General features: G+C 55.9%; 2 protein-coding genes across 4 annotated transcripts in view; one reads left to right on the plus strand and one right to left on the minus strand.

Moving 5' to 3' along the window:
- The window catches only part of RNASEH2A (ribonuclease H2 subunit A), a 38,125-nt gene extending 25,029 nt beyond the window's left edge, over positions 1–13,096 (minus strand). The window contains exon 1 of the mRNA XM_017888416.1: positions 12,915–13,096. The gene's annotated coding sequence lies outside the window, so the exon portion shown is untranslated. The remainder of the gene's footprint in view (positions 1–12,914) is intronic.
- Positions 10,275–25,206, plus strand: HOOK2 (hook microtubule tethering protein 2). 3 transcript variants are annotated; one of them, XM_017888412.1, is made up of 22 exons: positions 10,275–10,382; positions 13,428–13,513; positions 13,584–13,656; positions 15,276–15,326; positions 15,406–15,538; positions 15,639–15,706; positions 16,070–16,132; positions 16,858–16,938; positions 17,016–17,176; positions 17,263–17,403; positions 18,243–18,444; positions 20,139–20,249; positions 20,359–20,446; positions 20,797–20,866; positions 22,022–22,159; positions 22,248–22,335; positions 22,538–22,572; positions 23,179–23,261; positions 23,343–23,446; positions 24,434–24,544; positions 24,613–24,684; positions 24,782–25,206. In XM_017888412.1, the coding sequence occupies exons 3-22, from the start codon at positions 13,651–13,653 to the stop codon at positions 24,929–24,931; spliced, it is 1,956 nt and encodes a 651-aa protein (XP_017743901.1). In that variant the 5' UTR covers positions 10,275–10,382; positions 13,428–13,513; positions 13,584–13,650; the 3' UTR covers positions 24,932–25,206. The 3 variants fall into 3 exon arrangements, with proteins under 3 accessions (XP_017743901.1, XP_017743902.1, XP_017743900.1); XM_017888413.1 differs by lacking the exon at positions 10,275–10,382 and adding an exon at positions 10,558–10,772; XM_017888411.1 differs by lacking the exon at positions 10,275–10,382 and adding an exon at positions 12,339–12,918.
- Positions 25,207–25,927: the final 721 nt, after the last annotated feature.

Here is a 25,927-nt window from a genome sequence, read left to right on the forward strand (position 1 = left end):
CCCAGGGCGCGCCTGGGCCCCCGGACTGCTAGTCCCGACCAGCCCCGACCGCCGCCCCCGGGGCCCCCACGGCCGCCTGGCCCGGCCCCGCCCCACCTCGCCGCTCTGGGGCTGCGTCCTGCCAGGCCCGGCCTGGCCCAACCCAGCCCGGCAGGTCCCCGCCTGCCCGCGGGCCTGGGTCGGACTTCGCCCCCGGCCCGACGGGGCGCGGAGAGGGCGGGCCGATGCCTCGAGGCGCCCCCGGCGCCTGGGCGGGCTGGAACGGCGGCTGCCTCCTCCCTCGGGTGGGGTGCCCTTCCCTTCTGCCAGGAGGTCTGGGTCTCCTTCCCCAACACCCCGCACTTACTCATGTGGGTCAGGGGCCCCACTCTCGTTTGAGTCTGTGGGTCCCATCCATCCATCATCCAGAATACCTAGAGGGAGCCCCCCCTCCTTCCCTAGAGTGGCTCCTTCATCTGAGGGCTTCCCTCCCCCAGTCAGAGAAGACCTGAAAAAATAAGGGGATAATATGAGGGAACCCAGAGCCCCTTCCCCAGGAAGGGCTGCGGCGAGGTGCAGATGGTGAGGCTTCCAGTTAGACTTAAGGTGGGACTTCCGAGCAGTTTGTGTGTGAACCCACTAGACCAAGAGGTGAGAAGCCTAGTCTCTCTCTCTCTCAGCTTCCAGACCTCTGTCTTCTGGAGGATGAAGAGAGCCTGTCTCTTTTTTAGGGTAGAAAGAAGCTAAGGGATAGGGGTTAAACAGCCTTTCTGGGGCAGCCTAGATCTCACCAAGTGTGGGAAAGAGAAGGAAAACGAAAGACGCGAAAAAGAAACTGAGCTATGTGGGGGCAGGGGGAAGTCCAGCAGTGCAGTGGCCTTGCTGGAGGAAGGTCCCAGCAGAAGCTGGGGCGTCCCGTCCTTGGAGGGTCCCTGTGACCCCTAAATGCCCCCTCCCTTCTTCCCCTTGCTTAAATGGCTCCCCTCCCCCGCCCTAGGCTCAAGGGAGATTCCGGAGGCCTGTGAGTCTGGCAGGCACGCTGCCAGGCCTGTGTCTCCCGCCCAGGCTAATAACTGCAGCTGACATCTGGCTGGGCCTGTGGGGGCACAGTGGGCAGCGTTGGGGGGTTGGGCAGGGCAGGCCAGAGGGCAGCAACTTGGGAAGCTAACCTGCAGGTCCCACAAGCCAGGAAGCCACGGTAATTCAGCCCTGGCCAGGGCTGATGCTGGCCATGCCAGAGGGGAGTCCTAGAGAGAGGTGAGGCCATCCCAGAGAGAGTCCATCCCAGGAGGAGGGCAAGTAAGAGTGGGTGTATGGGGGCAGGGGGTCAGGGCAGGGAGAGATGCCCAGAGAGACAAATGGGTTCAAGGTTAGTGTCATGCAGACAGACAGTAAGACTCAGAGACACTTAAGATAGAGAGGCTGAAAATAATAAGTATTATTTTAATAGCCAACACTTATAAGGCTCTTACTGTGGGCTAGGCACCCTTCTAAGTGGTTAACATAAAATAAGTCATCGACTGCTTCCAACAATCCAGCAAAATGCATGTTATTTGTATCCCCATTTAACAGATGAGAAACTGAAGCACAGGAGATTAAGGAACTTGTCTGGTGTCCAACAGCTATAAGCGCTAGAGTTGAGATACAATCCAAGCTGTCTAGCTCCAGAGCATTAGCCACTATATTGTGGATAATGACAACAAGAGAAGCATGTATGCGGTACCAGCTGCAGGCCGTCTCATGAAAGGTCTCTTTTTTTTTTTGGTGTTTTGTTTGTTTTTTGAGACAGAGTCTTGCTCTGTCACCCAGGCTGGAGTGCAATGGCGTGATCCTGGCTCACTGCAACCTCCGCCTCCTGGGTTCAAGCGATTCTCCTGCCTCAGCCTCCTGAGTAGTTGGGATTACAGGCGCATATCACCATGCCCAGCTAATTTTTGTATCTTTAATACAGAGGGGGTTTCACCATATTGGTCAGGCTGGTCTCGAACTCCTGATCTTGTGATCTGCCGGCCTGAGCCTCCCAAAGTGCTGAGATTACAGGCATGAGCCACCACGCCCGGCCCTTTTTTTGTTTTTTTTTTTTAAAGAGAACGTCACTTTGGCCAAGCGCGGTGGCTCTTGTCTATAATCTCAGCACTTTGGGAGGCCAAGGCTGGAGGATCACTTGAGCTCAGGAGTTTTTTTTGTTGTTGTTTGTTTTGTTTTTTGAGACGGAATATCACTGTCGCCCAGGGTGGAATGCAGTGGCACAATATCAGCTCACTGCAACCTCCACCTCCCAGGTTCAAGCGATTCTTCCGCCTCAGCCTCCTGAGTAGAGTAGCTGGGATTACAGGCACATGCCACCACGCCCAGCTAATTTTTTGTATTTTTAGTAGAGATGGAGTTTCACCATGTTGGCCAAGCCGGTGTCAAACTCCTGACCTGAAGTTATCCGCCCACGTCAGCCTCCCAAAGTGCTAGGATTACAGGCATGATCCATCTCGCCCAGCCTTAGCCCAGAAATTTTTAAGAGCAGCCTGGGGAACACAGCAAGACCCCATCTCTACAAAAAAATGTAAAATTAGCTGGGGTCAGTGGGGTGTGCCTGTAGTCCTAGCTACTCTGAATGAAGGCTGAGGCAGGAGGATCACATGAGCCATGATCTTGACACTGGACTCCAGCCTAGGCAACAAAGCAAGACCATCTCACTCTGTTGCTCAGGCTAGAGTTCAGCTACATAATCATAGCTCACTGCAGCCTTGAACTCCTGGGCAAAAGCAATCCTCCTGCCTCAGCCTCCAGAGTAACTGGGACTACAAGCACACCACAGCTGGCTGAGTTTTTTTTTTTTTTTTTTTTTTTAATATATTTTATCGAGACAGTGTCTCATTCTGTTGCCTAGGCTGGTCTGGAACTCCTGGCCCCAAGGGATCCTCCCACCTGGGCCTCCCAAAGTGCTGGGATTACAGGTGTGAGCCACCGCACCCCGCTGAGGGTCTCCTTTAATTGGGGGAGAAATGTGGTCGGGCACAGAGAGAGGGGCACGGGTCTCTGTGGACAGGCCAGCATGTGGGAGTAGGGTCCCTCCAAGCACTCTGCATGGGTGTTTGAGCAGGGGGTGGAGATTGGACCAGACAAGGAGGGCGGGAGCCCAGCCAAGCTGGTACAGCCGGTTCCAGGCCTCTGCCAGTGTCACCCTTGTGGCCTGGGCACCACCCCCTCAAGCCGCCCCACTGGCGCCAGGCCGGCCCCATGAGGAGGGTGGGAGGACAGCCCCCTCCCCCGCCTGGCCTGAGCGCCCAGACTGGCAGCTGGGTACTGCCCAGGCCCTGGGCTCCAGACTAGCACCTGGCTAAGAAGCCCGTGCACAGGCTTCCCCAATGCCCCAGGGCCTGGGGCCTAGGGCACAGGATAAGGAGGAAGTTCACCCACCCCCACCCACAAGTGTCTTCGGGGCTTTTGGTCTTGGCACGAGGGACTTCTCCTTCTTATAAATAGCCTGGTGACCCCCCTCCCTGCTGGCCCCACTGACCGGTGGGGCCCTCACTAGGAAACTGGGCCGGGGGCTGCCTGTGAGTCAGCCAGTGGGCAGGCCAGGGCGAGAACCCACAAGTCGCAGCACACACAGCACCCAGCCTCCCTCCCGTGTCCCTGCCCCTGGGTGTGGATCTGAGGCCCAGCAGGAGCCCTCCCCGAGGAACTCCTGGCCTACCAGCAGTCTCCCTCTCCCACCTCTGTGGTTTGGGGGCTCCCTCGCCCCCTCTCCTGGAGAGGAAGCTGCTGGATTTTCTTGGAAGCAGGAAGGAGAGTCTCTCTCTTTCTCTTTCTCCCAGGCTGACATGGTCGGGCATGAGGGGAGTTTCCTAGGAAGCTGCCTGCGTCCCTGCCACTGCTGGTAAAGCCTTGGGGGACCTGGGCATCACCAAGACCCTGGGTGACCTCTTTATCGCAGACCCCCACCCCAGCAGAAGCAGAGGCTGCTGAGCTAGGCCTCCTAGGGGAAGTGGCAAAAGCAAAGAGGGAGGGAAGTGGGGGTGATGTTTGGAGAGAGGAAGTGCCAGGATCTCTGTGGGGCAGAGACAGACTGGGGTGTCCAGTGCCCCCACAGAACCTTGGCAAGGTCCAGGGGGCAAGCATGTGGCTGGCCTATAGGATGCGTGTGAGAGTGTGTGCTGGTCCAACCTTGACACCCAGGCCTGAAAGACAGGAGGAGCCCTCTGTCCACTTCTGTGCCCAGCCCTGGATGCAAAGGTCTATGTGGGACCTATCTGTGTAGAGTTCTGTTCTGCTCTGTGTGTGTGTGAACTCTATGGGATGGGTTGCACGTAGCCTAGATGTATGTAAGTATGTATGTAAGTGTTCAGAGTTCCTATGGCTAACCTATGTCCGTGTGTGTGTGTGTGTGTGGTCTGTGGCTGGTCTGTGTATATACAATCTATAGTGTGTGTATGTGTGTGTGTGTGTAAAAGAGGTCTGTGGCTGGGTTGTATATATGTGTGTATATGACCTGTACAAACGGGTGTGGTGTGTGTGTCTGTGAAAAAGATCATCATGGCTGGTATGTGTGTATACGATCTGTAAATTGCTGCGATGTGGGTGTGTGTATGTGTTGAAAAAGAAGGTTTGTGGGTTGGTTTGTGTTTGGTTGGTGCGTGTGTGGTCTCTGTGTGTGAGGTCTGTGGCTTGTTTCCATGTGTGTGTTCCATCGCTGATCTGTATCTTGTCTGTTACTGATCTCCATGCGTATGTGTGCGCATGTGTGTGTGCAAGCAGGTTTTGTCAGAGTCTCTCTGTGCCGATGTGTTTATGAATGTCCCACTGTGGCCTGTCTGTGCCTCTCTGCACTGGGTGTGACTGTCTGGCCAGACCACGTCTGTGAATGTGTCAGTCTGTCTGCCCAAATCTGCCCAATCTCTTGCCAGGTTCCACATGTGTGTGTTCCTGGTGAGATGGTGTGTACCTCTATGGCTTCGGCTTGGTGTCCCTAGGAGCATCTCTGATGTGTGTGCAACAGTGGTGGGCCAGGGTGCCAGGGACTCTCTGCCATACTGGGAACACATCTTCTCTGTCCCTAGGTTTGTTTGTCTCTCGTCGTCTTTGTCTTCTGAGTTGGGGATCTGGGGTGTGTGTGTGTGTGTGTGTTGCTTTCTCTTGCGTGTCAGAATCTGACAGTGCATGCCTGTGTCTGTATTCTTCTCTTGTGTGGCTCTCGGGGTGCTGCCGCCAAAGGTGATTGTCTCTCCGATCAGCATGCACGTGTTGCCTGCTTGTCTCACATATACTTCACTCTGTGCCTGTCTTGCCCGTGTTTCTAGCCTGTCGTGTTTGTTTCCACGTGTGTTACACACCATTGTGTCTGCCTTGCTGTGTGCCTCTCACCTGAATGTCAGTCTCTGTGTCAATCACCCTTATGTGCTGGATTGATTTATCCCCACCACACATGGCCTGCCTGCATATTTTTGACCTGTGGATGCGTTCACGTGTTTGACGGTGTGCGTCTCTTGCTTGAGGGTCTCGTCTGTCACTGTGTCCGTGTGTGACAGTCATTGCTGGATCATCTTGCCCAGCTGTATGTCTGACCCTGTCTGTGTGTCCCTGGCTAGCAGTCTCTCTGTGGCCAAGGTGACAGGGGTTTGTGTGTCTGGACTGGCTCTCTCGGGGTGTCTGTGTCTGTGTACATTCCTACAGCCCCCCACCCGCCCCCTGTCTGGTAACCCTGGGCCATATTTACTCTGCCCCCAGTCGATGTCTGCCCTGCCCCGGGAGGGGCTGACCCTCCTCCGTCTGTCCAGCCAGCAGTCCACAGGATGTTCCCGAGACACAGTCTCCATCCGACGTCCCCTCCCTCGGGCCACCCGCGGGTCAGGACCCAGGCGTCCAGGGCGGCAGGGGTGGGGCTGCAGCGTGGGGGGGCCCTGTCAGGGCACTGGAATGAGGGTGGGGGGCGGGGAGGTGACGGGCCCAACAGGTTGTGCCTCATTCCTGCCCCGCCTCTCACTTCCTGGGTGCCTGCCTCGGGCAGGGGGTGGACAAGATGAACCCCATGGCCTTAGAGTGCCTGGGTGGGGCATGGCCTGCCCGGCAAGGACTTGCATCTGCTGGGCACCCTGACACCCAGACCTGAGAAACAGGAGGAGCCCTCTCCTGGTTCCAGTGCCCAACCCTGGATGCAGAGTGTCCCATCTATTGTTCACCTAATCCCCACAACAACCCAATAAGCTGGACATAATGATCCCTCATTTTCAGATGGGGAAACTGAGGTCCAGGCAGCAGTGAGAGCAGAGACAGGATTTGAATCCAGCTCTATATGCTACCCAAGACCCCCAGCCAGCTCACCAAGCGCCTTCCTCCCCTTTCTAAAATGGTACATGTGGGGTGGAGTATGCACCCAGGCCCCCAGGAGGCCAGGCTCGAGGGGGGCGCCGCTTGCTCTGAGTCAAAATGGGCCCCTGGATGAAATGAATAAGAAAACGGCTTTAACCGTTTCATCGCCGCGACGGGCTCTGCCAAAACTTCCTGTGGGCTGGGAGGAGGGGTTGGGGGCTGGGTTCCCGGAGGTTTGCAGGGGTGGCGGTGGGGGGTCTACCAATTCAGAGGCGGGGTGAGGGGGGGAGCGCCTCTGGCCTGCTAAAGAGAGTAGCTGTCACTCGGATGCTCGCTGGTGGGGGAGGCCTTCCCCGCGGAGAGCGAAGTCCCCAGAACTTGGTTCTTGGCCCCACTGTCTGGAGGGGTCCCAGACTCCGCAGCCCCCTCCCCAGGGGCCTGAGTCACACACGGGGAAAGCCGGGAGGGGTGAGTCACGGGGGCGGAGAAGCGGGAGCGCGGCCAGCTGCGGCCAGGGGACCCCCGGGCTGGCCTGAGTCACGCACGCCCGGGCCACGCTGACCCCAGCCCCCTTCTCCCGGGATCACGAGCGGGAAGCGAGTTGTCGGTAGACTAGGCAGCTGGAGGAAAAGCAGGATGGCTGGGCGGGGAGAGGAAACGCGCCTGGCTGCGCGGGAAGCTCTGGTTCCCATGGCAACTGGGGGGGCTCAGCTCCATGGGAAGGGTCCCTCCCCCAACAGGGACTGCCCTCCCGTCGGGCGCTGGGGAAGCCCCCGCGCCCTTGGTCTAGGGGCCAGAAGTTTCGGATCGGGCAGGAAGGGGTTAACGGCGGCCCCCTCCCGAGTTTCACCGGCGCCCCACAGTCCCTGCCAGGGCGGGGCTGGTCCTGCCCCGCGCGCCTCCGCTCGCCCAGCCCACGCCACCGCCCACGCACGCGCGCACGCAGCCATTGCAGAGCTCCCGCCCTCCCCCCTCCCCGTGCTCGCACGCACAACCGCGTCGGGTTCCACGCACGCAGCGACCCCTGTCGTGTCTCACGTCACGCAGGACGCACGCGCCCCCGCAACGCGGGGAGGGCGCCCTCCCGGAGGAGAACGGCGGGGCGGGAGGCCCCCTGCGCACATCACTGCGTCCGCGCAGCCTGCTGTCCTCTGTGACTTTGACTCCCACTTCCCGCCCCCTACACACAAGGTCACAAACAAACTCCCCGACCCACAGTGTCACACGGATGCAGGATACACCTGCCACATCTTGGCACCAACCCTCTCTAGTCCAGCCAGCCTCTCAGCGAACACGGACACACGTGGATGGAGACGCAGGCAATCAGGCAAGCACGTCAGTCACATAGCGTTTGTGATAGGGACGCAAACAGAGCCATATTCATACACAGGTAGGTGGCAGATACATCCTGATAAAGCAACCCCATCCAGCAAAGTAGGACGGGCGCAGTGGCTCAGGCCTGTAATCTCAGCATTTTGGAAGGCCAAGGCCAGAGAATTGCTTGAGGCCAGGAGTTCAAGAACAGCCTGGGCAACATAGCAAGACCCCTGTCTCCACAAAAAGATTTTTTCTTAATTAATTGGGCATGGTGGTGCATGCCTATAGTCGTGTATATAGTCCCAAGTATGTGGGGGTTGAGGTAAGAGGATCACTTGAGGCCAGGAATTCAACTCTGCACTGAGCCATGATTGTGCCACTGCACTCCAGCCTGGGCAACAGAGGAGACCCTGTCTCAAAAACAAACAAACAAAAACAGGAACAAGGAGGGACACAGTCTTGGACACCAGGGGTTGGTTTGTCACACGGCCACATCTCTTCCATGGAGATTGTGGTGGTACAGAGATACATATAGACACATAGGATGGTCATGCCATCACGTGACCCCTGTTATCACAAATAGGGGGCACCAAATGGGATACAGTCACAGAGACAAGGCCACGTACAGGGACATTCAGAATGTCAAGTGGACATGGACAAACCAAGGACACTCATGACAGGGTCACACTATCTCAGACTATGAAGACAAAAGTAGGACATGGTCACAGACACACAAGGTAAAGCTATGTTGAGGCACTGATTGTCTTATTTTAATGCCCTCACTTCTCACACAAAGAATGACACAGACATAGACCCAAAGTGAGGTCCCATATAGACGTATATAGTAGACACAGAGATACACAGGGGCACACACTAGAGGTTCCCTAGTCACCCTAAAATCTGGATGGGTTTTTCTGGTAGTAGTTGTTTTTGAGATGGAGTCTTGCTTTGTCACCGAGGCTAGAGTGTAATGGCGTGATCTCAGCTAACTGCAACCTCCACCTCCCAGGTTCAAGCGATTCTCTTGCCTCAGCCTCCCGAGTAGCTGGGATTACAGGCACTCACCACCACGCCTGGCTGATTATTGTATTATTAGTAGAGACAGGGTTTCACTATGTTGGCCAAGCTGGTTTTGAACTCCTGACCTCAAGTGATCTGCCTGCCTTGGCCTCCCAAAGTGCTGGGATTACTGCCATGAGCCAACAAGCCAGGCCCCAACCTGGATGTTACAGACAAGGATGTTACAAATTTCCCCTCCCCCAGTCCCTGAAAGCAAATCCCCGCCCCTCCACATCAAATCAGGCACAGCCTGTTGCACAAACTCCAAGGTCTTATGACACAATGGATGCAGGACACATGCCCGTGTACACAGTCACAGATCCTCCATCTCAAACCTACAAAGACCAGCACTTCTGGCCAGGTGCGGTGGCTCACACCTGAAATCCCAGCACTTTAGGAGGCAGAGGCAGAGGGATTACTTGAAGTCAGGAGGTCGAGACCATCCTGGGCAACACAGCAAAACCCTTTCTCTCCAAAACAACAAACAAACAAACAAAAAATCCAGCACATTTCACATGGACTCAGGCGCAGACAGACACAGGGAGGGGGGACTAGCTAGGAGTTCCTGGCAGGATGTCAATATCTGGGCTGTAGGGGTCCTGCCAGAGTCCTCCATGATAATGATGCATGGAGTCCACCCAGTGGCTGTGGTCAGCCAGGGGAGTGCCAGAGGGGCACTGTTCTCCAGTTGTGGGACTGAGGGTCCCCTTCCCAGCCCTGATGAAGACTGGGTCCCTGCCCAGATGTGAAGGCTGGAGGGGGCAGGCCGGGGTCCAGCTGTGGCCACAGGGAGGGGTTGAGTCAGCCACTTCCCAGCAGTACAACCCAGGCTGGGCCCAGCTGTTCCTGGAAACCAGTAGGAGGGGGTGGGCTTCCCAATCCAGCTGGGGGCTGCTGGCCCAGATCTGCACACCAGGGTTCTGTGTCCCTACAAATGGCGGCCTTCAGACCATCCCCTAAAATGTTAGGGGCTCTCTTTACCTAAAACGGATTTGGATCCTTCTTCCAAAATGTGGAAGGTTTTCAGCCCCTCTTGCTGAACTAAAGGTGCCTGGATCTCCGCACAGCAGGGTCCCTGTGTTTCAAAACAGAGATTGCTGCTCTCTTCCCTGCTGACATAGAAGCTCACTGCTTTCCCCCAAATGTGGGACTCCCTGCCGCCCCAAAATGGAGGGTTGTGCTCCTCCCCCAAATTGAGCACACCCAGACTTTTCCTTAAGTCTGGGGACTCCTGGCTCCCGGAACATCTGGGACGCCCACAACATCACGCCAACATTAGGACAATTTAAGTCAATTTCCCTAAATATTTGGATTTCCAGATTTCTCCTGAACATCAAAATCCCTGCGACCCCAGCCCTAATGTGGTGATCTCAGCATGTCCAGTCACCCATGCTTGTAACAGCTGTGGTTCCTGGCTCACCTCCAAATGCTACCTGGGAACGGGGTGGCCCTGTTTCCCTGTATTGGCAGCACCCTCGCCTCTGGTGAATGCGAGGTGGGGGAGCCAACAGCAGCTGTTCCCACGACCGCCGGAAGACAGCCCAGTCCGGAAGCCAGCGCTGCCGGCCCTTGTCCCCATCCCCCACTATTCTCTCCACCCGCTCCCAGGGGCTGGAGTCTGGAAAACCACGCGGGAGGAGGTTGTGGGGACGTGGACGAGCATCCGAGGCCCCCGGGTGCGTACGGCTGCGCATGAGTAGGCTGTAATCGGGTGTCTGGGGGTGAGTGACTGCGTTCGTGCGATGCGCGCGGGGAGCAGCTGTCACTTTGCCCACCCTGCTCCGGGGCAAGGTAGCTGGCGCCAGGATCTTCTGGGTGGATGGGAGCAGCGCCCCTCCCCTCCGATCTGGGCCCGCCCCCAATGCAGAGCCCGCCCCTCCCTCCGGGTACAGCTAATAACCTCTAATTAGTGCACATTACCCCTCCCGCCTACGGGGGAGGGGTTGCCCAGGGACCCTGGGGTCATAGGGCGCGAGCCTGGGCTTCACCCTTCCCCTCAAAACCGGGTCCACTCGGAACCTCTGTATTCTCGCCGGCAAAACGGATTTAAAACAGCACTTGCCATCTAGTAGTCTACGTATTTAAATCGCTTAGCGCAGGGACTGCATACAGTAAGTACTCCATACATGGTGACTGCAATTTTATTGTTAACTATAATTGCCATCACTTTCCATTTGAGCCCCCTCCACCGCCCCAGCGGGGGTCTCAAGGCGGGCACAGTCTTCCCCCTAGGCCTAGTTCTGCGGTCTCCGCGCCCCCTGGTGGGCGCGGGCGTCGCGGCAGCTTCAGCCAAATCCTGGGTTCTGAGGTGCGGGGGGATGCGGAGCGCGCATCTGGGGAGGGGAAGGCGTGGGGGGAATATCGTGGAAGACGGATCCAGGCTGGGCAAGGGTGCCTGTCCATCAGCCAGGATATGTGTCTAGCTGACCTTTCCTCGACCTAGGACCATACCCGTGTCCCCTTATCTACTCCTGGGGTCAATAATGCGGGGAGGATCCCTTCATTTATTTATTTAACGAGACAGAGTCTCCCCTCCTGACGTCCAGGCTGGAGGGCAGTGGCGCGACCACGGCTCACTGTAGCGTTGACCTCCCGGGCTCAAGCGATCCTCCTACCTCAGCCTCTGGAGTAGCTGGGAATAGGCGCATGCCACCACGCCCAGCTACATTTATTTTTTATTTTATTTTTGTAGAAACGGAGTCTTGCTGTGTTGCCAGGGCTATTCTCGAACTCCTGGATTCAAGCAGTCCTCCCTCCTCGACCTCTCAAAGTGCTGGGATTACAGATGTGAACCATCGCGCCAGGCCTTTTTTTTTTTTTTTTTTTTTTTTTGAGACGAAGTCTCGCTGCGTAACCCAGGCTGGAGTGCAGTGGCGCGATCTCGGCTCACTGCAAGCTCCGCCCCCCGGGTTCAAGCTATTCTCCTGCCTCAGCCTCCCGAGTAGCTGGGACTACAGGTGTCACCATGCCCGGCTAATTTTTTGCATTTTTAGTAGAGACGGGGTTTCACCGTGTCTGCCAGGATGGTCTCGATCTCCTGACCTCGTGATCCGCCCTCCTCGGCCTCCCAAGGTGCTGGGATTACAGGCGTGAGCCACCGCGCCTGGTCCTATTTTAAAATTTTTATCTTTTTTTATTTTTATTTTTGAGACAGGGTCTTGCTCTGTCACCCAGACTGGAGTGCAGTGGCTCTATCACGGCTCACAGCAGTCTCGACCTCCTAGGCTCAAGCCATCCTCCCACCTCAACCTTTGTAGAGCTAGGACGACAGAAACACGCCAACATGCCTGGTTAATTTTTCTTTTTTGGGGGGGGGAAGGAGTCTTGCACTGTTGCCCCACTGGAGTGCAGTGGCACGAGCTTGGCTGACTGCAACATCCGCCTCCTGGGTTCAAGCGATTCTCCTGCCTCAGCCTCCGGAGTAGCTGAGATTACAGGCGTGCGCCACCACACCCAGGTATTTTTAGTAGAGACGGGGGTTTCACCATGTTGGCCAGACTGGTCTAGAACTCCTGACCTTGTGATCCGCCCGCCTCTGCCTCCCAAAGTGCTGGGATTACGGGCGTGAACCACTGCTACCTGGCTAATTTTTAAATGTTTTGAAGAGAGACTGGTCTCGAACTTCTGGCCAAACTAATTATCCCTCCTAGGCCTCCCAAAGTACTGGGATTACAGTCGAGAGCCACGGCGTCCGGCGGGAAAACCCCTTTAGCATCCCCTCTCCGAGTCCGTAAAAAATGCCAGGACTCGCCCCTCCCCGCACAAAGGCTTCGATCATAAAGTGGTTAGACGCATTAATTTATTTAAGTTGCAGGGAAAATATGTGAATGCGCTTGCGTAACAGGGTGGAGCACCTCGTCTCAAAAGGATCTTGAGGACCTCCCACCCCAAAAAGGACCCGGGGGAGGAGGGAAGGTGGGACCACCCTCGGATGCACAAGGCTGTGCCAGGCTGACCCCTAGCGGCAGGGTGGGCGCCCGAACGCTGCCCGGATCCAAGATGGCGGGGCTGGAGGCAAGAGCGGGCGTGGGGAGGAGATTACGTTACCGAGGTGGAGCCTGGGCTTGGGGGCGGGGCGGGGCCTGCGCCTAGGGGGCGGGCGGGCGCGCTCTAGGCCGAGCGGGAGGTCGCTGCGGGCGCTCGCTGGTGGCGGAGCCGGAGGCGGCTGCGGCCCCGGGGCTCCGTGGCTTGGATTGAATCCTATCAGGAGCCATGAGCGTGGACAAGGCCGAGCTATGCGGGTCTCTGCTCACCTGGGTAGGTCGTGGGGCGGGGCTAGGGGAAGGTGAGCGCCCACTCCTCTTGCCCGGGATCCCTGGTCCTGGTGCGGTCAGTCCCTTGGTGCTGGGGCGGGGAGGTGCAGGAGTCGTCGGCTTGCTGGACCGTTGGACTCTGGCCCGAGCACCCGCCCCCGTCACGTGGCAAGTCTGAGTGGAAAGGACAGGTGAGGCCCCGCCCCTCTGTGGCTGGTTCACGTGGGGCGAGGGCGCAGGTGAATTGGCCTGGTCACGTGGTGCCTGTGGGGCCCAGGTGACTCGTGATACCGTCGTGGCCTGGACGCGCAGGGTTTGTTGGGTAGAGGTGAAGTGAGGCCACGCCCCCTCTGGGCTCAGGTGAGCAGAAGCCACTCCCTCGCAGAGCTGCTGTGGCGGAGCAGCGCCCGCCCCACCATATGAGGTTCGCTGACTGGCAAAGTCTGCAAAAGGGGAGTGGTCCCGCTCTCCCAGGCCCTGACTCTCTCCATTGTCTTTTCCTTGACCCGTCAGTTACAGACGTTCCATGTTCCGTCTTCCTGTGCCAGCCCTCAGGACCTGAGCAGCGGCCTTGCCATAGCCTATGTGCTGAACCAGATGTGAGTGGAGCTGAGGGGGAGGATCCCAAAAGTGTCCCCCAGTCTTCTCATCCCACCTTCTCACCCCCAGAGACCCCTCCTGGTTCAACGACGCATGGCTCCAGGGCATCTCAGAAGATCCAGGTCCCAACTGGAAGATGAAGGTGACAATTGGACTCCTGATTAGTGGACAGACTGGTGAAGAGATGACCAGGGACGGACCAGCTAGGCACATGTCCTGGGTGATGGGCAGGAAGAGGGACAGATGTCTGGTGATCAACCATTTGTTCATCCATTCATCTATTGAGTACTCATCCTGTGCCAGGCCTGGGCATTCAGCAAGGAATAACACAGACAAAAACCTGCCCCACACAGCCATCATTCTAGTGACAAGCAACACATAAAACACAACCATAAAAATTAACTTCCAGGCTGGGTGCAGTGGCTCGTGCCTGTAATCCCAACATTTTGAGAGGCTAAAGTGGGTGGATCACTTGGGGCCAGGAGTTTGAGACCAGCCTGACCAGCATGGTGAAACCCCGTCTCTACTAAAAATACAAAAATTAGCTGGGTGTGGTGGTGCGCACCTGTTATCCCAGTTACTTGGGAGGCTGAGACATGAGAATCACTTGAACCTGGGAGGTGGAGGTTGCAGTGAGCCGAGATCGAGCCATTGCACTCCAGCCTGGGCAACAGAGCTAGACTCTGTCTCAAGAAGAAATAAAAAAGAAAGAAAGAAAAAGAAAGAAAAAACTTTTGATGCCAATAGTTCTCTGAAGACAAGAAAAAAGCAGGGCTTTGAGAAGGAGCAATGAGGGCACGGGTGGTGATTACATCAGGTGGTTTAATCTCCAAGTGGGATTTGGGGGAACGGTGTTCCAGGCAAAGCAAATAGCAGATGCAAAGGCCCTGAGTTGGGAATAAACTTAGTGTGATGGAGGAATAGCAAAGAGGGCAGAACAGAGCAAGAGGGCAAGATTTGTAGGAGATGAGGTCATCAGAGGCCTGGCAGGCCATGGTGAGGGTGTAAATTCTATTTTTAAGTGCTGTGGAAATTCAAGGCAGGGTTTTAGCAAAGCAAAGATGCAACCTGGCTTAGGCTTTATAAAGCTCCCCCTGGCTGCATGGAGAGAAATAAAATGTAGGCAGCAAAAGTGGAAGAGGAGAGGCAGCTGGTGCATTAATCCAGGTGAGAGGTGAGGATGGATGGGTAGGGCTAAAGGATGGTGGGGCAGGTGGTGAGAAGTGACTGGGTTCTGGAGACATATGAAGAAAGATGGTCAGGTAGGCCGGGCACTGTGGCCCATGCCTGTATTCCCAGCACTTTTGGAGGCTGAGATGGGAGGATTGCTTGAGCTCAGGAGCTTGAGACCAGCCTCGGCTACATAGCAAAACCTCGTCTCTACAAATAAAAAAAAGCAGTCAGGTGTGGCATATGCCTGTAGTCCCAGCTACTAGGGAGGCAGAGATAGGAGGATTGCTTGACCCCAGGAGGTCAAGGCTGCAGTGAGCCAAGATTACACTACTACACTCCAGCCTCGGTGACAGAGCGAGACCCTGTCTCAAAAAACTAAAGCAAAAAATAATAATAAAAACAAAACAAAGATGGTCAGGCAGACAAAAGGGGCAGACAGCCAGACAGGTCACCCCTAAAGGAAGGCACATGCAGATAGAATAGGATGAGATGAGCAGGAAAGGAGAAGTAAGGTGGAGAAAGGATGGGATGTACAGATTTAGAGTCGGGGACTTCTGAACTTGTCCACAGCTCATTGTTTCTCCCTAGGTCAGCAATCTGAAGACGGTCTTACGGAGCCTGGTAGAGTACTCCCAGGATGTGAGTAACTGTAAAGGGATTCAGGGGGTTGAGTTGGGAGAAGGTGGACCCATGAGCCCTGACACCCCCTTCTCCCCAGGTCCTGGCGCATCCTGTGTCAGAAGAGCACCTCCCAGATGTGAGCCTCATTGGAGAGTTCTCAGACCCAGCAGAGCTCGGCAAGCTGCTTCAGCTGGTGCTGGGCTGTGCCATCAGTTGCGAGAAAAAGCAGGGTATGGGGAGCTTAGGGGGTCCCCAGGGGCTGGCCTGAGGAAATCCTCCTTCCTCCCCACCTCACCCCTGGGTCTCAGCCTCCCCCACCTTGATCCCCAGAGCACATCCAGAGAATCATGACGTTGGAAGAATCGGTTCAGCATGTGGTGATGGAAGCCATCCAGGAGGTGGGTGGGGGTGCTCAGTGTGCAATTGAAAAATGTCAGCAGAGGGGACATCGCTAGGGCAGAGGCAACTGGGCACAGGCCCTGCCCTGGTAAGCTCTGGACTCTGCCTGGAACTCAGCTGGCCAGACATCTCTGTCTCATGTGTCTGCCAGCTCCTCCCAGCTCTAAGTCGCAATATAGCAGGCTCAAGGGATCTGGCTTCCCTCTGTGCTGGAGGCAGGAGGGCAGCCTCTGGGCTGGGGTTATTGGGCAGAACTGGCCTTGACGACGGGAAGATGGAGAGGTTCTCAGTTGGGATAGTAGATGCTTTGAAGGCTGCCCTCAGATATCCAGTTCATTACAATGCCCCTTCCCACTCCCCAGCTCATGACCAAAGACACTCCTGACTCCCTGTCACCAGAGACATATGGCAACTTTGATAGCCAGGTAAGAGATTTTGGGGGAAAGGTGTTCTAGGCACAGGGATCAGCAAATCCAAAGGCCCGGAGTTGGGAATAAGTTTGCTGTGATTAACCTTGGGACTGAACCTTGTTAAAGTTCCAGACCCCATTACAGATGCTTAGGGCTCCCTAAAGGGGAGGGGCTTGTCCTTAAGCCTGTAAGCCACGCCCATCTCCCAGGGTGCTAGTCACTTCCTGTGCCAGGTCTCCAGTGTTCTGGAGTCGCTCTTCCTTCAGTCTCCAACCCCAGCCCTGTTTTCTTTTTCTTTTCTTTTCTTTTCTTTTTTTTTTTTTTTTTTTTTTTTTTTGAGATGGAGTCTCACTCTGTCACCCAGGCTGGAGTGCAGTGGTGCAATCTCGGCTCACTGCAACCCCCGCCTCCTGGGTTCAAGCGATTCTCCTGCCTCAGCCTCCCGAGCAGCCAGGACTACTGGTGTGCACCACCACACCCAGCTAATTTTTGTATTTTTAGTAGAGACGGGGTTCGCCACGTTGGCCAGGCTGGTCTGGAACTCCTGATCTCAGGTGACCCACTTGCCTCAGCCTACCAAAGTGCTGGGATTACAGGCGTGAGCCACTGCACCCAGCACCAGCCCTCTTTTCAATCCTGAGGGTTTCTTGTCCCCCTCCACTGGCCTCTAGAGATCTCAGCCTCCCTCCCCTTGTCCTTCTCCTGAATTCCTGAGTTCCTCTTCCCCTTCATCTCCGCAGTCCCGCAGGTACTATTTCCTAAGTGAGGAGGCTGAGGAGGGGGACGAGTTAAAGCAGCGCTGTCTGGACCTGGAGCGGCAGGTAGGGCCCGAGGTGGGGCATGGACATTTGAATAGCCCCTCTCCAAGCCCCAGCTCATCTTCCTACCCTGCCCGCAGCTGATGCTCCTGTCAGAGGAGAAGCAGAGCCTGGCACAAGAGAATGCAGCGCTGCGGGAGCGGGTGGGCCGGCCTGAAGGCGAGGGGACCCCAGGTCTCACTGCCAAGAAGCTGCTGCTGCTGCAATCCCAGCTGGAGCAGTTGCAGGAGGAGAACTTCAGGTGCGGTCATCTGAGGACTGGGCCAGGCAAGCCAGGGGATGGGGGGAGGGCAACCCCCTCATGTGCCCTTTCCTCACCACCCCCAGGTTGGAGAGTGGCAGAGAGGATGAGCGCCTGCGCTGTGCCGAGCTGGAGCGGGAGGTTGCGGAGCTGCAGCACCGGAACCAGGCGCTGACCAGCCTGGCCCAGGAGGCACAGGCCCTGAAGGATGAGATGGATGAACTGCGGTGAGTGGTGGGTTCCTGGTCCCCATCACAGGGGGCTGGGGGTAAACTTGTTGCCAGAGTTCCCCTCTGATGCCATAGCAACTCTGTAATTTCCATATGCCCAGTGAACCCCCAATATGGCCCCTGGACTCCGCGGTGCCACCCTGAGCCCTATAGAATGCCCAAGGCCACATTGCACTATCCTGAACTCCACCATATCCCCTGGACCCCACACTGCCTCCTCTTATCCCACAGTATGCTTCCAAGACCCCATAGGATCCCTTTGGCCCCACAAAACACAAGAACCTCCCCCACAATGGTCTGCAGATCCCACTGCACATTTTGGACTTCATAATGCTCCTGGATCCCATGGTACCTTCTAGGACTTTGCAACCCCTTTTGACTCTACTGTGCCTTCTGTAACCACAAAGGGCTCCACTGGGCCCCTATGGCACCTCTGTAATACAAAAGTACTAGTGCACCCCCCCCATTGCACTTCTAAGGACCCCACAGTGCTCTTGTCCCATAGCTCCCCCAATGACCCTAAGGTGTCCTTGGCAGATGCTCAGACCTCTCTAGGCCCCCCATCACTCCCCCTATAACCCCACAACCCTCTGTGTCCCCACAATTCCACCCCAGAGGATCCCTGATTATAACCCTGGGCTAACCACTGCTGTAATGACTCTCAACAGCACCAGGCCCGGGTTGACCCTTGACCCTCGACTTTCATGACCCCTTCACCTTGAACCCAAAAGCCTCAGGCTGAACAACACCCTCCTCTGCTCCAAGGGCCACTCCGCATCCCTGCTGAACCCTGATCAGAGCTCTCAGCCCTCCCCGCTCCCTCCCCACTCCCCTAGGCAGTCCTCCGAGCGTGCTGGGCAGCTGGAGGCCACGCTGACCAGTTGCCGGCGCCGCTTGGGAGAGCTGAGGGAGCTGCAGCGGCAGGTGCAGCAGCTGGAGGAAAGCAACGCCGGCCACGCCGAGCGCACGCGGCAGCTGGAGGATGAGCTGCGCCGAGCTGGCTCCCTGCGCGCCCAGCTGGAGGCACAGCGGAGGCAGGTGCGGCGGGGGCGGGGTTAGGGCCGGGGCCCCGCCCCTGACAGCCGGTCCCTTACTGTTGGCCCGCCCTCCCCTGAGTCCCTGCCTTACTTGCACGTAGGCCATGCCTTCCGGGCGTCTTCCCTCCACCCAGGCTGTTCCTCTGTCTGGGTTAGTAAGCCCAGCCCTTCCCTTAAGTACCGCTCCTCTAAATTCTTTGATGCCTGCCCCTTCACCATGCTGCTTGATTTACTTGGGGCTACCTACCCATGTAACAAAACTCGTGGTAAATTGAAAATATCCTAAAATGTGTTTAAAGGCCACTTGAGTCCAGGATTTTGAGGTTGTAGTGAGCTGTGGCTGCATCACTGCATTCTAGCCTGAGTGACAGGGCGAGATCCTGCCTCAAACAAAAGAAAAAGGCTGGGTGCGGTGACTCGCGCCTGTAATCCCAGTGCTTTGGGAGGCCAAGGCGGGTACCCCATAACTCCTTCTGTAACCCCACATCACTTGAGGCAGGAGTTTGAGACCATCCTGGCCAACATAGCGAAACCCTGTCTCTACTAAAAATACAAAAATTAGCCGGACATGGTGGCGCGCACCTGTAATCCCAGCTACTCAGGAAGCTGAGGCAAGAGAATCGCTTGAATCTGGGAGGTGGAAGTTGCAGTAAGCCAAGATCGCCTCACTGCACTCCAGCCTGGTTGAGAAAGGGAGACTCTGTCTCAAAAGAAAAAAGAAAAAGAGGGGTGGGTGTGGTGACTCATGCCTATAATCCCAGCACTTTGGGAGGCTGAGATGGGAGATCGCTTGAGGCCAGCATTTCGAGAACAGTCTGGTCAACATAGTGAGATCCCATCTGTTTTTAAAAAATAATTTTTAAAAAATTTTTTAAAAAATAAGAAAGAAGGCCGGGCGCGGTGGCTCAAGCCTGTAATCCCAGCACTTTGGGAGGCCGAGACGGGCGGATCACAAGGTCAGGAGATCGAGACCATCCTGGCTAACCCGGTGAAACCCCGTCTCTACTAAAAAATACAAAAAACTAGCCGGGCGAGATGGTGGGCGCCTGTAGTCCCAGCTACTCGGGAGGCTGAGGCAGGAGAATGGCGTAAACCCGGGAGGCGGAGCTTGCAGTGAGCGGAGATCCAGCCACTGCACTCCAGCCTGGGTGACAGAGCAAGACTCCGTCTCAAAAAAAAAAAAAAAAAAAAGAAAGAAAGAAAATCCATTGATCATACCTTACCTATCGAACATCACAGCTTAGTCTAGCCTACCTTAATCATGCTCAGAAAGCTTTCCTTAGCCTAGTTTGGCAAAATCATCTACCATAAAGCCTATTTTATAATAAAGCATTGACTATATCATGCAATTTATTGAAGACTACTTCATTGAAATTGAAAAACAGAATGGTTATATGGGTTCTTACTATTAACATTCACAGTTGGCTGGGTGCAATGGCTCACACCTGTAATCCCAGTGCTTTGGGAGGCTGAAGTGGGAGGATCTCTTGAGGCCAGGAGTTTGAGACCAGCCAGGGCAACAGAGCGAGACCCTGTCTCTTAAAAAGCCAAGCAAAAAACCTACACAGCTGAAAGCACCATAGTAAAGTCAAAAAAATCATAAGTCAAACCATCCTGGATTGGGAACCATCAGTACTCAGCCCCTGCCTCTGCTTCCACCCCTGCAGTCCTTATTCTTCCCCTCTCTGTGTTCAGGTGCAGGAACTGCAGGGCCAGCGGCAGGAGGAGGCCATGAAGGCCGAGAAATGGCTATTTGAATGCCGCAACCTGGAGGAAAAGTATGAGTCGGTGACAAAGGAGAAGGAGGTGAGGCTGAGGTCCCACTGCCCAAGCCCCACCCTGCCAATTCTGGGGTAGCCCATTTCCCAGGGGGCCGAGCCTGACCCGTGTGGTATCTTGTACCCTGTCCCTGCAGCGGCTATTGGCGGAGCGGGACTCCTTGCGGGAGGCCAATGAGGAGCTGCGCTGCGCCCAGCTGCAGCCGCGGGGATTGACCCAGGCCGGTGAGATGAAGCCCCATCCTGGGGCCTTACCTGTCCTGGTGTACTGTTTGGGCAGAACAGGTTGTGTCCCAGTGCATGTCTAGGCTGGGGAGAGAGCTAGGCCAGGCTGGAGGTGACCAGAAAGATGTGACACGGTCATACTGAAGAGAGAGGCTCAGGGTCTCAGGGTGGAGCAAAGGCTAAAAAGCCAGGCCAACCCTCCTGGTTCTCTATCAAGCCGGGAATGGAGCTTGTGTCAAGCCAGGCTGTTGGCTGAACTTGAGCCCCAAAAGATGATCCTTGAGAAGAAGACCCTAGGGGCGGGGACAGGCAATGCGAAGAGACCTGAAGACTTTTCTTGCATTCTTCAGACCCCTCACTGGATCCCACCTCCCCACCCATGGATAACTTAGCCGCGGAGATCCTGCCTGCGGAGCTCAGGTATCCTGGGGTCACTCAAAACTCTGGCCCCACCCAGGCCTGCCAAGGCCGGCCGTCAGCCCCACCCCTGCCCTCCCACCTACTAGCACCGGTTGCTTGGTCTCAGATCCAGGTCATAGCCGGGCTCCTAGGCCCACTTACTGCTGATTTGGCTCCGTTCAACCCTACCAGATCACTTTGCCTCTCCAGGGTCTATCCTTAGTACACAAATTATGTCCAACACCTGGCTCCACTTCCCGCACAAAAATCCTATGCCCTAGCCCCGCTGACATTGATCCTTTCCCCCAGGGTCCACCCCTGTCAGTGTAGCCTTTGTGAGTTTCAGTACCCTGTGCCCTGCCGGCGTTAACTCTCCCAGGCCAGGCACAGTGGATCACACCTCTAAATCCCAGCACTTTGGAAGGCCGGAGCTGGAGGATCACTTGAGCCCAGGAGTTGGAGAGCAGCTTGGGCAACATAGTGGCCCTCTCTACAAAATAAAAATGATTTTAAAACCCCCAAAACGGCCGGGCGCAGTGGCTCACGCCTGTAATCCCAGCACTTTGGGAGGCCAAGGCGGGCGGATCACAAGGTCAGTAGATCGAGACTATCCTGGCTAACACGGTGAAACCTCGTCTCTACTAAAAATACAAAAAATTATAGCCGGGCATGCTGGCATGCGCCTGTAGTTCCAGCTACTCGGGAGGTTGAGGCAGGAAAATTGCCTGAACCCGGGAGGTGGAGGTTGCAGTGAGTCGAGATCGCGCCACTGTATTCCAGCCTGGGCGACAGAGCGAAACTCTATCTCAAACAAAAAAAACAAAACTAACCAAACAAAAAAAAACCCAAAAAACTCTCCCATCCTAATTCTTCCCATTTCTGCTTCCCGCTTTCCAGTAGCTGCATCCCAGCTGTTCAAATCCATTCTGCCTAGCTCCGACCCTGCCTAGCTCCGACCCTGCCTAGCTCCACCCCCTACCCCAGCTTAGAGCTCCGTCCACTTTACCCCTGGGCCGGGAACCTGAACCCCTAGTAGGTCCTCAGTGCTCCAACCCCACGGTCTGGCTGAACTCTTCCCCAGGGCTCTGTCCCGCCCCTAGCTCCACCAGCCCTGAGCCCCAGCGAGCCTGCGGGGTGACTCGACCCTGGCCCTGCTTTCTCCTCCCGGGTCTGCAGGGAGACGCTACTGCGGCTTCAGCTGGAGAACAAGCGGCTGTGCCGGCAGGAGGCGGCCGACCGGGAGCGGCAGGAGGAGCTGCAGCGCCACCTGGAGGAGGCGAACCGCGCACGCCACGGGTTGGAGACGCAGCACCGGTGAGCGCCTGGGGACCTACCTGCGCAGAGCAGGGACAGAGGGGGCCGAAAGTGGGCGAAGGCACTAAGCGGCCCCCCACCCTTGCAGGCTGAACCAGCAGCAGCTATCCGAGCTGCGGGCCCAGGTGGAGGACCTTCAGAAAGCCCTGCAAGAGCAGGGGGGCAAGACTGAAGACGTGAGTGTCATCCACCACCTCCCTGCCTGGCCCTCCCTCATGCCCCGAAGTAACCCTCCTCTCTCTCCCATGCTGCCCGATGCCCCATACAGGCCATTGTAAGTACCATGGGCCCAGGGTGGCACCCCCTACCCTCACCCTGGGAAGGAGGAATTAGGTCCTCTCTGGACCCTCCACTCACCTTGCCTCTTCTCTCCCCCAGTCCGTCTTGCTGAAAAGAAAGCTGGAGGAACATTTGTAAGTCGCAGAAAGAGGGCACTCTTGGTGGGGGCATGGATTTGACATTAGGGGGGAGTTTCTTAGGCATGTGCCACCATGCCTGGCTAATTTTTTATATTTTTAGTAGAGATAGGGTTTTACCATGTTGGCCAGGCTGGTCTTGGACTCCTGACCCCAGATGATTCACCCGTTTTGGCCTCCCAAAGTACTGGGATTACAGGCATGAGCCATTGCCCCTGGCCTTCTTTCTTTTCTTTTACCTGTCTGCTATTGAAGAGATTTGTATTCTAGAAAGATCCCTGGCTGCTAGATGGAGTGGTTGAGAGTAGAAGAAGCTAGCAAGGGATGATGGTGGCTGGACCAACTTGGGAGCTTTGGGATGGGCGAAGTGGACAGCAGAGGGCTGTTTCACAGGATACCTGCTAAGGGTGCAAAGGGTTGTGACTGATGGCTGAGGAGATGGTGGGACCAGGGCACACAGCCCCCAGGCATGAGGGGCAGGCAGAGAGGGCTCTGTGGCCATGTAGGGGCATTTCTGGCTGGCGGGGAGGTCTGTGGCTACCACTGGGATGAAACAGAAGCCATCTCGGAGGTCAGCCCACTGCTGCTCATCCCTGCTCACAGGCAGAAGCTTCATGAGGCAGATCTGGAGTTGCAGAGGAAGCGGGAGTACATTGAGGAGCTGGAGCCACCCACTGACAGCAGCAGTAAGTGGGACCTGGTGACCAGGGGGTGGGGAGATCCCAGAGCCCAGCAGCGTGAAGCTGATGGGCCACCTCTTCCACCAGCAGCCGGACGGATCGAGGAGCTGCAGCATAACCTGCAGAAGAAGGACGCAGACTTGCGGGCCATGGAGGAGCGATACCGCCGCTACGTGGACAAGGCCCGCATGGTGAGGACACTGGGTGTTCCCACAAGTTGCCTGCCCTGGCTCCTGCCTTTTTGTGCCTCCTATTGAGCCAAACCTCCTGCTTGCACATCTGTGCCCCAATTCACACCTGTCATACCCCACCATGTGACAGACTTCTGCAATGATTCCCCACTGCTACTGATTGTCGCATTAAAGTACTGCACAGCCGGCCGGGCGCCGTGGCTCACGCCTGTTATTCCAACACTTTGGGAGGCCAAGGCAGGCAGAACACGAGGTCAGGAGTTCAAAATCAGCCTGGTCAACATGGTGAAACCCTGTCTCTACTAAAAATACAAAAATTAGCTGGGCATGGTGGTGGGCACCTGTAATCCCAGCTACTCAGGAGGCTGAGGCAGGAGAATCGTTTGAACCTGGGAGGTAGAGGTTGCAGTTAGCTAAGATTGTGCCATTGCACCCCAGCCTAGATGACAGGGCGAGAGTCCATCTGAAAAAAAAAAAAGTACTGCACAGCCAGGCGCAGTGGCTCACGCCTGTAATCCCAGCACTTTGGGAGGCTGAGGCAGCTGATTCCCTGAGGTCAGGAGTTCGAGATCAGCCTGACCAACATGGCAAAACCCCATCTCTACTAAAAATAGAAAAATTAGCTGGGAGTGGTAGCACACGCCTGTAATCCCAGCTATTTGGGAAGCTGAGGCAGGAGAATAACTTGAACCTGGGAGGCAAAAGTTGAAGTGAGCTGAGATTGTACCACTTCACTCCATCCTGGGCAATAGAGCCAGACTCCATCACAAAAATAAAAAGTACTGCATGCATGGGCACAATGGCTCATGCCTATAATCTCAACACTTTGGGAGGCTAAGGCAGGAGAATTGCTTGATGCCAGGAGTTCAAGACCATCCTGGGCAACAGTCTAGAATGAATGAATGAATGAATGAATACACATACCCCAGTATGTCCCAGGGGGTTTCAAGGCCAAAGTCACCTGGCTGTGACTTCCTCAACCTGTAGGTCATGCAGACCGTGGAACCCAAGCAGCGGCCAGCTGCAGGGGCACCTCCAGAACTCCATTCCCTAAGGACACAGCTCCGAGAACGGGATGTCCGCATCCGGCACCTGGAGGTGGGTATACTCATGCCTTTACACTGCCTCCAGCGTATCTAGGCCTCTGACACTTGCCTTCTTGACAGATGGACTTTGAGAAAAGCCGAAGTCAGAGGGAGCAGGAAGAAAAGCTGCTCATCAGAGCCTGGTATAATATGGTAAGTGTGGGGTCTGGGCTCTAAGATCTCATGGGTAGAGTAGTGGTGGAGGGGGTCCTGTGAGCTCACCTGACCCCAACCACACCTCCTCCTGAAGGGCATGGCCTTGCAGCAGCGAGCTGGGGAAGAGCGGGCGCCTGCCCATGCCCAGTCATTCCTGGCACAGCAGCGGCTGGCAACCAATGCTCGCCGTGGACCCCTGGGACGCCTGGCATCTCTGAACCTTCGCCCCACTGACAAGCACTGACCTCAGGATCCAGCCAGCCTGGGCTCCACCCACCCTGGCTTCCTCCAACTCACATGGCACCCAGCATTGGGCTTCAGCCAGCTGCTCGAGAGCTTTGAGGCCATGATCTCTGCCCTTCCCTCTCCCAGATTGGTGGGGAGGGAGGGTGGGAGGTAGGTATAGGCCTGTTCTTTTTAGCAATGTGATTCTTATCGTTGATTCTCTCTCTGGAGTTCATGTGCTGCCTGGGGAGACTCTGATTTTATATTTGAGAAAAATAAAGACTTTCAATCTGCCCTGGCTATGCTCTGGGCACCAAGGTGAGGGAGAGAAAATGGGCCAGAGGTTTAGCCCATTGCTTTTAAGAAAAGCTTAGTGGCCAGGTATGGTGGCTGATGCCTGTAATCCCAGCACTTTGGGAGGTTTAGATGGGTGGATCACCTGAGGTCAAGAGTTCAAGACCAGCCTGGCCAACATGGCAAAACCCCTCCTCTACTAAAAATAGAAAAATTAGCAGGGCATGGTAGTGCACGCCTGTAATCCCAGCTACTCGGGAGGCTGAGGTGGGAGGACTGCTTGAATCCGGGAAACAGAGATTGCAGTGAGCTGAGGTTAAGCCACTGCACTCCAGCCTGGGTAACAGAGCAAGACTCCATCTCAAGAAGAAAAAAAAAAAAAAAGAAAAGAAAGAAAAGCTTGGTTTGGGGGCCGGGCGCGGTGGCTCAAGCCTGTAATCCCAGCACTTTGGGAGGCCGAGACGGGCGGATCACGAGGTCAGGAGATCAAGACCATCCTGGCTAACACGGTGAAACCCCGTCTCTACTAAAATACAAAAAACTAGCCGGGCGAGGTGGTGGCGCCTGTAGTCCCAGCTACTCGGGAGGCTGAGGCAGGAGAATGGCGGGAACCCGGGAGGTGGAGCTTGCAGTGAGCTGAGATCCGGCCACTGCACTCCAGCCTGGGTGACAAAGCAAGACTCCGTCTCAAAAAAAAAAGAAAAGCTTGGTTTGCATTCTT

This window comes from Rhinopithecus bieti, unplaced genomic scaffold (genome assembly GCF_001698545.2).
Source record: "Rhinopithecus bieti isolate Rb0 unplaced genomic scaffold, ASM169854v2 scaffold_15296, whole genome shotgun sequence".
Taxonomy (NCBI): domain Eukaryota; kingdom Metazoa; phylum Chordata; class Mammalia; order Primates; family Cercopithecidae; genus Rhinopithecus; species Rhinopithecus bieti.